Here is a 15,877-nt window from a genome sequence, read left to right on the forward strand (position 1 = left end):
TCATCTACTATTATATCATTACTAGTTTAGAATTTATGGATTCTCATAAGTTGAAAATCCATCCATTCATGATATGATTTGCAAAAATTTACAAACTCTGACATGATATATTTTTTTCAGTTATCCAATAACCGAGTAATTGATTTTAATTTAATTAATATAATAATAAATAATAATAACTCCTATTCACTTCATTGTACAATTTTACAAAGCATAATAACATAAAAAATATCAAGTGCACTCCTCATTAGGCTAGGCCTGCGTCGAGGAGTGGTTCGTCTTATGAATTACAGAAAATATATAAGAAAAACGATTCAGCTGCTTCAAGTACTATATAGAGCTACTTACATAAATAGTATTATCTTATGCCATTAAGCAATCTAAACAAAAATACACATCTTCCACAAAAAGAAACAAATTGATTACAATGCTTAGTTTATATAGCCTAGTTTACAGAATAAAGTTAAACATATTTCAATGAAACAAAATGAAACTAAACAATTTATGAAGCCGATAAATACAATCTTAACCTTCTACAGAAAATCGATAAGGAGGACTCTCTAGAAATATCGAAAGGTAAAACATTAAATAAACGAGGACCCTGAAAGGCTGCATGACCAGCCTCAGATGCAGTTACACATCTCCGCTCATATAGTTTCTCTCTGGCTTGACCACGAGTTGTATATCCATGTTCAGGAGTCACCGGAAAATCTAATGGTCGTTCAAATACATATTTTAATAAGTTCAATTTATATAAATCCTCAGGGCTTAGAACTTTGAATTCTTTATAGATTAGGCTAGTGGTATATCTAATTGGTCTATTCAGACATATTTTTACAATTTTCTTATACTGCAAAATAAGGGGTTGTAAGATGGAAGATCCACGACCTCCCCATCCAACAATGCCGTATTCAATTACAGAAGAGATTAGGGCAAGGAATACCATCCTCAACTGGTACAATGGAAGAATATTTCTCAATTGAACAAACTTATAAAATGTTTTCCTTAATCTATTACAAACATAAGAAATATGTGGCTCCCACCTTAGTCGAGAATCTATCATGATGCCCAGGTATTTTACAGAATCATGAACAAAAAGAGGAACACACTGGCAATAAGACTGGTTACAGTCAGGTTTATGAATAATAATTTTAAGTTGGTACTCCTCAGAGGGCTTACCAGCCATTGTGAGGTAAAAGGGTAGAACCACAGTTTTATCTTTATTTATACATAATTTATTGTGGTCACACCAATTTTTTATCTTTGCTATACCATTTGCTTTCTCAAATGTTTCCATCCATGAATTTCCATGAAACAGAGCTACAGTGTCATCCGCAAATGAGTAGAGAGAGCCACAGTCTAGATCAATATTTAATAAATCATTAATATAAATTAGGAATAGAATTGGGCCAAGCACTGTTCCTTGTGGAATCCCAGCTTCAACTCTCCTATCGTTGCTAATTGTATCATCAATTTTTACGGCTTGTGACCTTAAGTTTAAGTACGACCTAAAAAATTTCAAAACTATGCCTCTAAAACCGATAATTTCTATTTTATTTAGCAAGAATTCATGGTCCACTGTGTCGAAAGCCTTTTGGAAGTCCAGAAAGATTCCCAAGCACTTTTTTCCTCTATCTAAATGATTTATAACTTCTCTACTCACTCTAAATATTGCATCAGAAGTATTAAGGCCACTTTGAAAACCCAATTGCGAACTATTTAAGATTTTATATTTATTTAAGTAGGATATTAGTCTCGACTTTACACATTTTTCTATAATTTTACTAATACTAGATAAGAGGGAAATGGGACGATAATTATTCAAACTGGATTTCTCCTTTTCCTTTATGTATTTTAAATATGTAATAAAATTTAATTATGATTAAATTGAATATGTATTTGATTAAATGAAATGATTATAAACAAAAATAGATAAACATTATGATTTTATTGGTAATGAAAAACTAGATTAATGTACACTAACGCTCTATCCTCCTAACACCCTCTTCGTTTTCAATAGCACCCACTTCTCCTCCGATTTTTATCTCATTGATACGGATCATGGTGTGCTCACTCCTTATAACTGAAAATAAAACATACAATTAATTATAAATAACGTCATGGGATAGGAGACAGTGATTATTCATTTAATTTCGTGATTTAAACAGTATTATAACTCATTGAACTCATTTTTCCACGATATCTAAATCTCACGAGTTTTACCAAGATCGGTCATGTCATTCAACATGATAAAGCCGGGTACGCTTCACATGTGTGCACTGGAACCATTGATAGTAACTGTCGTCATAGAAATAATATGTTCCAGCGCACTCGTTGTATACCGTTCCTGATATGACCATGTTCAAATGTCTTGATCAAGCTTGGTGAAACTGGGTATCAGAGTATTTTTCAGACATGTTAATTCAACTCGATAATTAAACCTCGGTTGCCAGTAGAGGCAACTGTTAGTGAAAAGTTATTTCCGTTCAATTACAATAAATTGGAGACTTCTCTACGAATTACTAAACACGGACACTCTCTGATTATCTGAAATACTATTATCATAAAGAAAGGATAGTACAAGAAGATATCCCACGGTATATGGCGTTTATGTTCCAATTTTCAATGTTAACTCAAGCCGATAGTCCTAGTAGTTCTTTTTCGTGAAGCTATGTGACGCTGGTAGTCTCTTTTACTGTGTCGTTCTTACAGTCTCACCCGGCCATAACAGTAATAATATACAATTTTCGACAGTAATCGTCTCAAGTTAAGAAATCGGCTTGAAATTTGGAAAATAAACGACCTATAACGTGGGGTATCTTCTATCTTAAATGCTATTTTTTGTCTATGCTATTATCTACTTCTAATTTGAACAAATACCACTTTTTGATAAAAATTTTAGTATGCAACAGTTTTCTTTCAGATTATTTATGAATGTTGAAAATGGCCATTTCGTTAAAATATTTTTAATTGAACTTGTCTTATTATCTTGAAAAATGTTTCTTCTCATTATTCGTCATCTTTCTTAAGCCCTACACACACACACACACACACATCGATTTGATTGTACGATATTTTGCCGTCCTTATGAATTCTATGAGATTAAACGGAACTTGACAAACATCATCTGTTTAATCTAATAGAATTTATAAGGACGGCAAAATATTGTACGATCAAAAATAGATGTGTGTGTAGCTAGATAGCTTAATCAAAATAGATTAATTCTGTAGGAAGCTGTTATGCTACTATAGTCTTTATCGTAGTCTGTTGTAGCTTTGTTGTAGTTTAACAATAGCAACTATATACTATTTAATAGGCTACCGTAATTTTATTACTCACAATTAATACGCCTGTGCTGTTTTCTCCTGAAAAGATTGAAGTGTGTTTTTGTGTGGGACAAATCCTTTTCAACGATTGTACCCTTCACTGTGACAAGACCCACTGGTAATACCGGCCTTCCCAGCAATGAGAAATCTTTACCTCCCACCATAAGAACCTATAAAACAATGAAAACAAAAATACAATTATGATGAGAAGAGAACATCATGCCTTTCTTAGAATTGTTCTTTGTTCAAATTTTGATGAATAAAAACATATTTTAGCAACACTGTCGGCATTGGTTGGATAGAATGCTCTGGTGTGATTTATGAAGAATAATGTAAAACGAAACAGTATTTTCTGTTAGCTATAATTATTTCTATAATTTAACAATATGAAAAAATATCAATAATGTTGTAAATAGTAATCATCATGAAAAAAGCCAGAGCGGTCGTTTGAAGAAGGTTTGCAACTACTACGTTTTGACCCACCTTTTCGAATTCAATCACATTTCCAGGTTTTGGGTCCCAGTGGCCATGAACGATGATTATATCTTCACTTGTCACTTTGAATTGCTTTCCAGCTACATGGATAACTGCAAAAAGTCGACCCTCTTTGTTTTCTTTGATTTGATTGTTCACCAGTGCGATTGTTTCTGTAAGATGATAAATAGATTAATGAAAAAATCAAACTTATTTCCAAATGTGGATCTAACGCAAAATCAGATGTATTATTCTAAAGGTGCGTACAGATATACGCGCCGCGAACATGAGCAATTCACTTTTAATCAGCTGATTATATCTGTATTTTTACAGAAACGGTAAGATACAGATATAAAAAGTTTGGCATCAGCTGATTAAAAGTGAATTGCTCATGTTCGCGGCGCGTAAATCTTACGCACCTTCAAACATTCAAAATTAACAGAAACATAATACATTCAATAAAACATTATTGCATTTTCTTTTTCAACTTTTTATAACTTGAGAGGTAATCTCTTGAATGATGTTATCGTTGAGGATCAGTCATTCTATTCCATTTTTGTTTGAAATTTTGATTATAAGGAATGAAGTAGGAACCACCTTGGGCCAAATGCATCCAAGTTCAAACAAATTTCTGGCTTGAATTCATGATGAACTACCTAATAAATGAGACCATAATTAACTCCATGTAGTTCTACATTGGCCGTTTTACACACCGATTTTTCTCCAACACGTTACGACCACGACGCCCATAATGTCTTTTGATTGTCGATACGCAACCGTGACTCAATCAGCCAACTGGAGGACTTTGTAGGTGTTGTGGTCGTATCGTGTTGGCCAGAAATCGTTGAGTATAAAAAGAGCCGTTGGCGTGGATAAACACATTATTGAATGTTTCAACATTCAATGAACCAATTACGATTTCTTAACTGATTCAAAGATTCTGATTGGATGCTAGGCAACCAAGGAGTGCTTAGCTAATACAGCTTTGAAAATAGTTTATAAATAACTTCCTCAATTAAGTAATTACTTGAAGGGGATCTACATCTTTCAGAGCAACTCCCTCCTTTGCATAATATTTTGAAATTGCCAATTCAGTGTTACATAGCTTAGGGATGTCTATTTGTTCACACAGTAGTTGCTTTTAAAACTAAGTATGAATAAATTCATGTCTTATGGAAGTAGACTGGGTTGTGTACAAGTTTCCTACACAGCATTACAATGTGATATGCGTCATTAACTAGGGGTTATTCATCAAGTCAACTGAACAAATTAATTGTTGTTTTAATGAACAAAAACGTTGTTTTGATGTACTTAATGTTTACTCACCATCAGCAAATCGTTTTTCTTCCTTTGGTAAATCATCAGTTAAAACCTCTTGCTTAACAGGAGTGAAACTTTGCCCTGTAGTAGATGGAAACATAGATGCTTTTGTGGCATGTAGATTCCTCACACCTAAAACAGAATACAAAATATGCTCATATTAAAAATAAATTGGGCTGGCTCAGGTCTGGTGTGTAATTCAGTTTGCCAAATGCCTATGACAAAACTTGACGAATGTGTAGAGGAAGTTAGGAACTACGAGTGGTGAGCGCTGCCAAATTGAGGTTCAACTGTGAGAAGATCAACAGGGCCCCCAACAAGTGTAAGGCGGCTTGGGGCCTCATCAGAACGAGTGCGGAGTCCTCAATGCCCGCTACGATTCCTGTATCAGTCGATGTTCTCCATGAGGCCTGGTCGGACTCCATCCAGAGGATGCGTGACGGGATCCCAGCTTCCCCTACTGTGGCCATGGAGCTGCTTGCGGCCTCTTTTCAGCCTCCTAATCTTCAGCTGCAGACCTGGCGCTTCATCACCTGTGACGACATTGTAAGAGTTGTATCCAGCTTAAACATTTCTAGCAGTAAGGACATTCATGGAATGACGTGTGGTCTTATTAGGGACATCTTGTCAACTATTATAGAGCCTCTTACTGCATGTAACAAATCTTTGTCCTGTCACAATCTGTCTTTCCAGCTCAGCTTAAAGTGTCTAAGATGGTTCCCGTCTTCAAGAACAGAAGGGTGACAAGAATGACCCTGGTAATTACAGGTCTATATTTATATTGCCTGTAATTTCAAAAATATTATAGCTGATCAACTCCTTGATTATTTTGACCAGAGTGGTCTGTTTGCGGCCACTCAGTTTGGTTTCAGAAAAAACAGAACAACCATTGATGCAATTGATTTTTTGGTCCGTAGAGTTTACAATTGCTTTGAGATGCGTAGACTTGCAGGGCTCACCCTGTGTGATCTTAGCAAGGCATTTGATACGCTTGATCACCAGATTCTTCTCAAGAAGCTCAAGCACTATGGTATGGTTAGATCTCCTCTCAGGCTAATACAGGCCTATCTGGGGGGTTGATTGATTGATTGAGTACTTTATTTATGTAGATTACAATATATACTGGCTTATACAGCAAAATTATAGATGAATTTACATAATATAGACTAAGAAAATAATTATTGAACTGTATATGATATGAAAAAGCAATTTGTAATATAATAACTATAGATAATAATTATTATATTGTTATGCATCTACATAAATTGGCGGAGCTTTGGACATATCAATGTCCATTCTTCGGAAAGAATATTAAAAATATTAAGGGGGTCGCAGACAGGCGGTGCTGGCCAATGGTATGCTTTCACAGATTAGAGACTGTCATGACTGTGGAGTGCCCAAGGGCTGTCTTGGGCCCTCTACTTCTTCTGATTGCAGTGAATGACGTTGAATGTGTGGATAACAGAACAAATGTCTGCTATGCTGATTACATGGCTTTCTATGACATGGGCTGCAGTGCTGAGGAGCTGAGGACGGCTATAGTGAGGTCCATGTTATAATGGCAGAGTACGATGGACAATACTGTTGCTGTCCTTCTCTATCATACAACAAAAAAGATAGCGCTATCTCTCTCTAGCTTTGCAATGTTGTCAGTTTGCCAGAATATTTAATTTTTACTTTTGACAGTGACAGTACAAAAGTAAACAATTCATTATCAGTCGCCATTTTTTTCTTCATTCTATCGAAATACTTGAGTACACAAGTCGTATATTGATTTAAAATGTATTTTTGAAACAATTAAATAATTTTTAGACATTACCATATGAGAAACACAAATTAAAATACCTGAAATGACATTTTAAAAGTTGATAACTAACCATCCTAGACTTCATCCATGCTTCAGTTAGCCTACACGTTTAGGTTAGACCTACTCGTACCGGTATAAATAATATTGAAAGGTTTTTTATTATTATTTCCATTGAAATTATTTATTTTAAAAAGGATTTCTATTTTTCTATCATTTTTGAAAGAAATTGGAATAGAATACCTACCAAATAACTTGATTTCTGTTGTTTTGAAATTCAGATCGGTGTATTACAGCTTTTTAAATTAGCCGCCATTTCAGGTTTGTGTAAAAATAAAGATCTGATCTTAGTTATGGAAGCAAATTTTTGAATCAAATTATGAAAAAATATATTTTCTTGATTAATTTGACATTAAATTGATTATTTTATCAAGGAAATGATAATTATTATTAGATCAAATTTAATGGGATGAATTGAGTAACAGCTGTGTACAATCAGTGGCAAAATGAAGAGACTTGGCAACGTTTTTCTCCTATCTTTCTTCACTGCCATTATAACGTGGACCTCACTATATGCTTGAGACCAGGGTGTTTGCAAAAAACTGGTTCTCTTCAAACCTGTTCCTCCTCAATGAGCAGAAAACGCAAACTATTGTATTACCCTTAGGAATGGAGAGGAATACGAGTCTGCTCCGGTGAAGCTGCTTGGTTTGGTCCTGGACAGGAAGATGTCGTGGAGTTGCCATATAGTCTGTTTGCAGTAGGCTGAGCAGGGTGGTTTTCTTGTTGAGAGGGCTGAGAGGTAGTGTTCCAATGCACTAGCTTAGGGTGTGCTACTTCGCTTTCTTTTAGAGCATCATATTATATGGCCTGGTTCTCTGTGGTGGAGCCGCTGATGTTGGACGTGTGCTGCGCATGCGCCTTGCGGGTCATCTGTGGGGCTGACAGACTGGCTCATTGTCATCCTCTCTTTGTTAGAGAGAGGATACTTACGGTATTTGCACTATATATTTTTTATACCCTTTGCAGGACACACGCGAATGTAGATGATCTTGCCACCAGGCAGAGCTTTCATGTCTACAATACAAGGGGGAGCTATAGATTAGATGTACCGTACCAGAGGCTGAGCAGGACGCGAACTGGCCTTGCCCACCAGTCAGTGAGACTATTCAAAAAGCTGCCAATAGCGGCAAGAGACCTGACGACCAGGCGATTTCAGGTGGCGCGCTGAGGGGATTGCTGGTGGAGAACCCATGATATCCATCAGTGAGTTCTTAATGTTGGACGACAGCCTGGTGAGTTCTTAATGGCTCCTCACCTGAAAGACTAATCGATCCTGACGATTGTGTTTCCATGCATGTTTTTCCTTGTGATAAACTGCTTTTTTATAATGCGCAATGCATTAAAAATAAAGTGAATGAACTAGAATTGTTTCTTAGCACAAACATGAGATTTAAATTGCTGTGTCTTTCTGAGCCTTGGATGTGCTTGGATGATCTAAAACTTTTTAAAATTGCTGGATATGGTGGTGTTGCTATTTATATAGACACATCTGTGATTGCCCACTTTGCATGCATTGACATTTCTATGCACTGTGTTGAAAAAGAGCATGAATTCGCATGTGTGTCCCTGTTGCATGCGAAGTTGTACATTGTTACAGTCTATCGGTCACCAGCTGGTTGCCTTAATTTTTTTTCAACTCACTTGAGGGACTTGTCATTCAGTTAGCTAACTTAAATCCAGGTTTTAACATATTGTTGGCGGTGACTTCAACATTGACGTGGACCAGCTCTATTCGCAGTATCTGCGAGGGGATCCGAGCTTCCCCTGTGGTGGCGGCGGATCTGCTCTCGGCTTCGGTTCGGCCCCTCGCTCTTCGGCTATTGACCTGGCGCCGTATTACTTGTGATGATGTCACTTGATTTGTGAACTGTTTGAGCAACTCGGTTAGTAGAGACATTTATGGTATGACCAGTGCTACTATTGAGGATGTATTAGCTCTTATTGTTTCTCCCCTGACTGCTTGCATTAATCTGTGTTTCCAGCAGTCTGTATTTCCTTCTCAGCTTAAAATTTCTAAGACAATGCCTGTCTTTAAGAAGGGTGATAGACATGATCCTACTAACTATAGGCCTATCTCCATCCTGCCTATTATATCGAAGATATTTGAAATCCTTATTACTGAGCAACTCCTTGCTTATTGTGACCAGTGCGGCCTGTTTGCGACCACCCAGTTTGGTTTCAGGAAAAATAGATCCACCACTGATGCAGTAGATTTCCTGCTTTCCAAAATATTTGATTGCTTTGAGGCACGTAGACTTGCTGGGCTCACCTTGTGTGATTTGCGTCGGACTGGTTCTCTGCCAATCGCTTCCTCCTCAATGAAGACAAAACACAATCTATTGTGTTCAGTCTCAATTTCAATTCAATTTCAATTTATTCATTCTTTGCACATTTTACATAGTTTAAATACACAAAAATACAAAATAAATAAAGAGTACAAAAGAATGTGTAGCTCGCAAGACTTTCGTCTGTTCGCGAGCATGAGTAAGAGAATATAAAGATTGAGAAACGTAGAAAAGAAAAAATATTTATAAAATAGAATATAATAAATGACTAAGAATAGCCTAATGGTAAAATAAATTTGAAATACAGAGTGAAATGAAGAACAGTTTTTTTTTTACAATATAAGAGGGAAAACCTGAGAAAGAGAAGAAGCACAGTGAATGCACAAGTCAGCTGGTGATGAGAAGAGGTGAGTGGAGAAACGTAAATTTAGAATTTGTTATAAGCTATTGCCTTTGATTACTGAAAACGTCAGGTGATGTTTTGATCCATGATAAGATTTCTTTTCTCTTATAGCAATTTTGATTGTCTGATATGAAGTCTTGTGGTATAATATTTACTAGTTTGTCACATCTATACGGAAATTGCATTCTACATACTGTTAGATTAGTTTCAGGTAAGTCAGATCTCATGTAAGTTTGGCGCGTGTTATATGGAGTAATTCGGGTATTGAAAAGATTTTTGTTTTTTAATAAATATGAAATTAAATTTTTCAAGTAGAGCTGTTTGATTGTAAGTATGTTAGATTCCTGGAAGAGAATTCTAGTAGGATACAGCCTTGGTTTGCTTAGTGCCACTTTTATTATATGTTTTTGAACATTGAAGATCTTGTTTATATGACATTCAGCAGTACCCCCCCCCCCATACCCTAATTCCATATTGCAACACAGATTGTGCGTAAGCAAAGTAGGCCATTCTAGTAATTTGTTGCATTTTCAACTGGCTCATTTTGTAAAATTTATTTGTTAGATACTTGACCTTGTGACATAGAGATTGGATCTGGGAATCCCATCTCAGATGACGGTCAACAATTATTCCCAGGTATTTAACGGTTTTAGAGTCCTCTAGTTTAGGACAGTCACAATCATTCAAACCTATTTTATTACATTTGATATTATGAATTTTCAAGTTTATTCGGTTTACAGGTTGAGTAGCAGGATTTGGTGTGAAGGTCATGAATGAAGATTTTTTATGATTCAGAGTCAGGGTATGATAGTCAAGCCAGTTCTTGACCCTGGAAATACCCTTCTCAGCTGATATTTTAGTACTCTCCCAGTTATCACCCGAAAAAACTAAAGTGGTGTCGTCGGCAAATGAGATTGTTTGACCATTTTGCAAGTCGAGATTCAGGAGGTCATTAATGTATAGTATGAATAAAATTGGTGAGAGTACAGTCCCCTGCGGTAAGCCGTAATCTAAAATTACTGGATTTATTTTCAATTGATAATATTTGAGAGCGACCTTCAAGGTAGCTTGTAAAAAGTTTCAGGGGCAAACCTCGAATTCCAATTCTATTGAGCTTTTCCAACAGTTTGGTGTGTGGGACAGTATCGAATGCTTTTTTCAAGTCAATAAAAATTGCAATAGATTTTTTATTATTACTAAAATTTTCAGTTAAAGTTTTTACTAATAACGAAATAGCGTCTTCTGTGTTTTTTCCTTCTTGAAATCCAAACTGGTTAGGGTGAATCACCTTCTCACAACCATGTATTGTACTAGCCGCTTTTTAATAAGCTTTTCCATGATCTTTGAAAATCCACTTAGCAAGCTTATTGGGCGGTAGTTATTGGGATCGTCAACATCTCCCGATTTATGTAAAGGTATGACTTTAGCCACCTTGAACTCCTCCGGAAAGAAACCTTCTTCAAAGCATTTATTAATTATAATTTTTAAAGGTTTAGCAATATAGTGGGCAATGATTTTTAGACAGCTATTATTTATGTTATTAATTCCTGGTGCTGAGCTGGATTTGAGGTCTTTAATTGTTTTGATAATTTCTTCCTCATTTGTCGGGAAAAGGAAAAAGGAATTTGGGAAACCTATTCGTGAAAAACGGGAATTTTGACCAGTTGGAGGAGGGATGTTTTTATTTTCTTTATTCAGTTCTTCTGCGAGTACTCTCCCGATAGACGAAAAATGTTTATTTAAAATTTCAGGATCAATATCAGTCTTTGAATTTTTCTTTTCTACATCAAGTATTTCATTTATGGTATTCCATGTCTTCCTGGAGTTACCTCTACTTTGCTCCAATTTATTTCTGTAATACCTAATCTTGGTTTCTTTCAGTAATTTGTTTAGGACGTTTCTATAGCGAGTGTAGCATTGTTTCATTTCGTTATTATGTGGTTGCTTCTGTAGTTTTTTGTGCATTTTATTTCTGGTTTGAATAGCTCTTATTAGTCCGGTGGTGATCCAGTTCTTTAGTGGTTTATTTCTGTGTGATGTCTTTATTTTGATAGTTGCATTTTCAATATGGGTTGAAAGTTTTTGTTCAAAAGAGTGTACTAGTGTATGGATGTTATTATTATTTATTACCTCCTCCCAATCTTCATTTTCAAGATTTGAAATTAATTTATTGAAAACAATTTTTTCAGTAATAGTGTTTGCTAAATTAGGCCTATCAGAACCACCGTCTGCGGTTTTAATATGGATACTGGTGCTGTAATGGTCAGTTATATCGGTCTTGAAAATAGCACCTATCAAATCTTCAGCTTTGAAGGAACTATTTTTGAAAAAGATATGATCAATGCACGATTCCGATTGATTTTGGACTCGAGTAGGTTTATTTATATAGGAGACGAAACCGTTTGAAGACAATATGTTGAAATAATCAATAGAAATAGCGGTAGTCTGTTTTAGATTGATATTGATATCACCAATTAGAATTATATTTTTATGTGCGAGCAGTCTTTCCAAAGTACTTTCCAAAGCATTCAAAAAAGATTTGCTGATAGAGAGGGTGATCTGTATATTGCAATTAAATTGATCTCATTTTTAGTGATAGGATTTTTAATATTAAGTATCAATGAGTCTGATTCCATAATTTCAATGCTTAATTTGTTAAAAGACAGTTCATTACTGATGAAAACACAGATACCATTCTTTCTATTTCTCTTACCTGGCTGATTTATTGACGAGTAACCATTCAAAACATAGTTGAAAGGCTCGTCTTCGCTCATCCACGTCTCAGACAATACTATAATATTAAATTTTAAGGAACAGTTTTCAATTGTGTAGGCGAATTCATCGAAATTCTTGTTTAGGCTTCGTATGTTCATGTGAAGAACACTCATTGAACTCCTCTCCACATCATTAACAAAATTAATTGGTAGGGGTGGAAGAATATTATCTAACTCAATTGTACTGTAGCATTCCTGTGCAGCTTCATTGTCAAAATTATCAATTATAACCATGAAAGGTTATTAAAAATTTAATTCAAGATTAAAAAGGAAAGAGAAAAAATAGACAAGAGAAAGTAGAAAAGATATAAGCTACTAATTTCTTTGAAAAACTATGTGATAAAAGAAAAATTAACGTTAAATGAAAATTTGTTAGTTTTTAATTTTAAAAGTTACTTAAATTAGGTATAGAGAAGAAGTGGTATAGGCACATTCAAGCCATGCCTCAAACGAAATTTTATCAGGTAAACTTGATCATCTTTCTGTACGGCATTTCTATATTTTGTTTACCTCGAAAAAGAAAGGATAATCTAGTTGACTGAGATAGTAGGCTACTATCGATGAACGAAAATAAAAATAAGAATAAAAATAAAAAAAAAAGTGCTTAATGTAAGAGAGAGATACCGCCGTGAGCGAGAGGAGAAACTGCATCACTTTTGCTCTATTGCAAACTGTTGCTACGATAAGAACAGAAGTAGATGAAGGAATCTTGCTGTATTTTTGAAAGAGAACTGTAACTAGAGAGTTGGTGATCAGGGTCGACAATGCTAACCGGCCTAGGCACTCTAATGATAAGATTGCTTGGAAAGTTTTACCGAGGAACAAAATCATGAAAAGAACAAGAATCAAACATTGAATTGACAAGTAAGCCGTTGCAGCCTAGAATGCAATTTATCAATTTTTATATTTTATTTACTTATTTATATTCTTTTTTACTAGTTAACACAGTCTCTCCGTTCACTCCAAGGCAATAATCCCCTCCAAAAATAACTAAGACCTATGAACATCTCATAAAAAATACATATGTCTTTAAGAAGGGTGATAGACATGATCCTACTAACTATAGGCCTATCTCCATCCTACCTATTATATCGAAGATATTTGAAATCCTTATTACTGAGCAACTCCTTGCTTATTGTGACCAGTGCGGCCTGTTTGCGACCACCCAGTTTGGTTTCAGGAAAAATAGATCCACCACTGATGCAGTAGATTTCCTGCTTTCCAAAATATTTGATTGCTTTGAGGCACGTGGACTTGCTGGGCTCACCTTGTGTGATTTGCGTCGGACTGGTTCTCTGCCAATCGCTTCCTCCTCAATGAAGACAAAACACAATCTATTGTGTTCAGTCTCAGAAATGGGAATGAATACAATTTTGCCCCCGTCAAACTGTTAGGGTTTACCCTTGACAGGAAGCTCTCATGGGGCGAGCACATTGAGACAGTCTGCGCCAGGTTGAGCAGAGTGGTTTTCCTGCTGAGAGGTCTCAAATACAGTGTGCCACCTCATTATCTTAAAATGTGCTATTCTGGCTTTTTTCAGGGCGTGATTTTATATGGCCTCCCCCTCTGGGGTGGAGCCACAGATGTCGCCCGAGGCCTTCGTCTCCAGAAGAGGGCCCTGAGGATTATTTGTGGGGCTGGTAGATTAGCCCACTGTCGCCCGCTCTTTATCAAAGAGAGGATCCTCACCGTCTTCTCCCTCTATGTTCTTCATACCCTTTGCAGAACACATGCAAACGTGGGGTTGCTCTTGACCGACAAAGCTTCCACCCGTATGAGACTAGGCTGAATTTACCCTACCAGAGGCTGAGCAGAACTCGGACTGGTCTGGCTCATATGTCTATCAGCTCTATAATAGGCTGCCTCTGTTGGCCAGGGATCTGCCTGCTGTGCGGTTTCGAGGGGCTCTGAGGAGCCTGCTGACGGATCACCCTCTGTACTCACTCCGTGAGTTTTTTATGTTGGAGAGCAGTGTGGTGAGTGCCTATTTTCTTATTTGATTTCTGCCTCCGGGCAGTTGTTTTTCTTTTTTGACGTGTCCCAGTGGACTTCACTTTAGTGATCCCTTTTTTGGACCTATTTAAATAAATACTAAAAATACTAAATTGGACAACAGCCTGGTGAGTTCGTAATTTTTAACTTTCTGTTGTTGTGACTAGCTATTAGGTATTCGCTTTCTTTTTTTTTTCAATTTTTGACGAGTCCTTGTGTTTTTGTGATAACATTATGAACCTAAAATACTAAATACAAAAAATACGAATTAGAGAGTCAGCTACTGCGATTGGAAGAGGTGTCAATTGCCAGCGATTTGAACAGGCGCTGATCAGGTGCGCCAGCCTGGTCCAAATTGAAGCTAAACAATGAGAACACATCCATCCTTGTCTGTTGATTAAAGAAACAGGTGAACCGATCAAACTGCTTGGTTTGATGGAAGACTGAAGATATCAAGTCATATATCTTTCATGACGACTGAGACATGATGTCGATCAGAGCTGCCTTATAATCACATACCATTCTAATCATCTGATGTATGGATTACTCCTGTAGTAATATGCTCCTGTTGTTCAGAATATACTGCTTATGCAGAAGAGAGCACTAAGGTTGATTACTTTTGCGGGCTACAGGGATCACTGCAGTCCACTTTAAAAGAACCTTGACATTCTTTCAGTCTACAGCCTGTACATACTGTACTTATTGTTGTATGTCAAAGAAGACCCAAGAGCAGTTGCCAAAAAGGAGTGACATAAACAACACTCGTCATGCTGCCAGACTAAAGATGTCTCGATGAAGACTGGCGGGGACCCAAGCAGCTTCCCAAATCGGGCTTTAAAACTCTGCCAATATAAGTGCAGGATATGCAGTAGACAAGCTGCCTCCTGTGTAAAGCAGTTGGATGAGGCCGCCTTTAAGAAAAGGTTTACAGAATGATAGAAGCCAAGAAAGGTCTGATGCCAAGACTATTCTAAGAGAAAGTAAGATCTAACCTAATTTATTCATGTTGATAACTGTAATATCATTTCAATAAAAATTATGATTCTGGCATTATTGTATGAGATGTATTTACTACCTAAACTATGCTGAAATTGGTTTGTTCGTTTTGAACCTAAATAAAAAACGATACAGCCAATGTTTATCACTGAATTTTACATGATTGTAATGGATTACTTACAGCTTCTTTCGTGTACGTTCTTCGCATTACAAACTAATGTCGATCTTATTGGTGTATTGAAAGTTCTAGCACAAATTCTAAATAAAGACAATGCCATTTTATTGATTAAAGATGGAATAATCAATTTAATTTTGAGGTTATGTTATTTTCCAATTTTTCTTCAACTACAATGCTTCCTAGATCTGTTATTCATTGCAAATATTGATCTTTCAAATTCTGATTGTGATAGATGGAGACATAAAATTAATTTTTTCATCAG

The 15,877-nt window shown here is 36.1% G+C and overlaps 1 protein-coding gene across 1 annotated transcript; it reads right to left on the reverse strand.

Annotated features, from left to right (window-relative positions):
• Positions 1 to 1,929: 1,929 nt before the first annotated feature.
• Positions 1,930 to 15,787, reverse strand: LOC111043792 (39S ribosomal protein L21, mitochondrial). Its single transcript, XM_022328838.2, has 5 exons — positions 15,619 to 15,787; positions 5,127 to 5,252; positions 3,810 to 3,973; positions 3,340 to 3,496; positions 1,930 to 2,083 (listed from the first exon to the last, which is right to left on the reverse strand). The coding sequence occupies exons 1-5, from the start codon at positions 15,713 to 15,715 to the stop codon at positions 1,980 to 1,982; spliced, it is 648 nt and encodes a 215-aa protein (XP_022184530.2). The 5' UTR covers positions 15,716 to 15,787; the 3' UTR covers positions 1,930 to 1,979.
• Between the last annotated feature and the right edge of the window lie 90 nt (positions 15,788 to 15,877).

Source organism: Nilaparvata lugens, chromosome 3 (assembly GCF_014356525.2).
Source record: "Nilaparvata lugens isolate BPH chromosome 3, ASM1435652v1, whole genome shotgun sequence".
NCBI classification, from domain to species: Eukaryota; Metazoa; Arthropoda; class Insecta; order Hemiptera; family Delphacidae; genus Nilaparvata; species Nilaparvata lugens.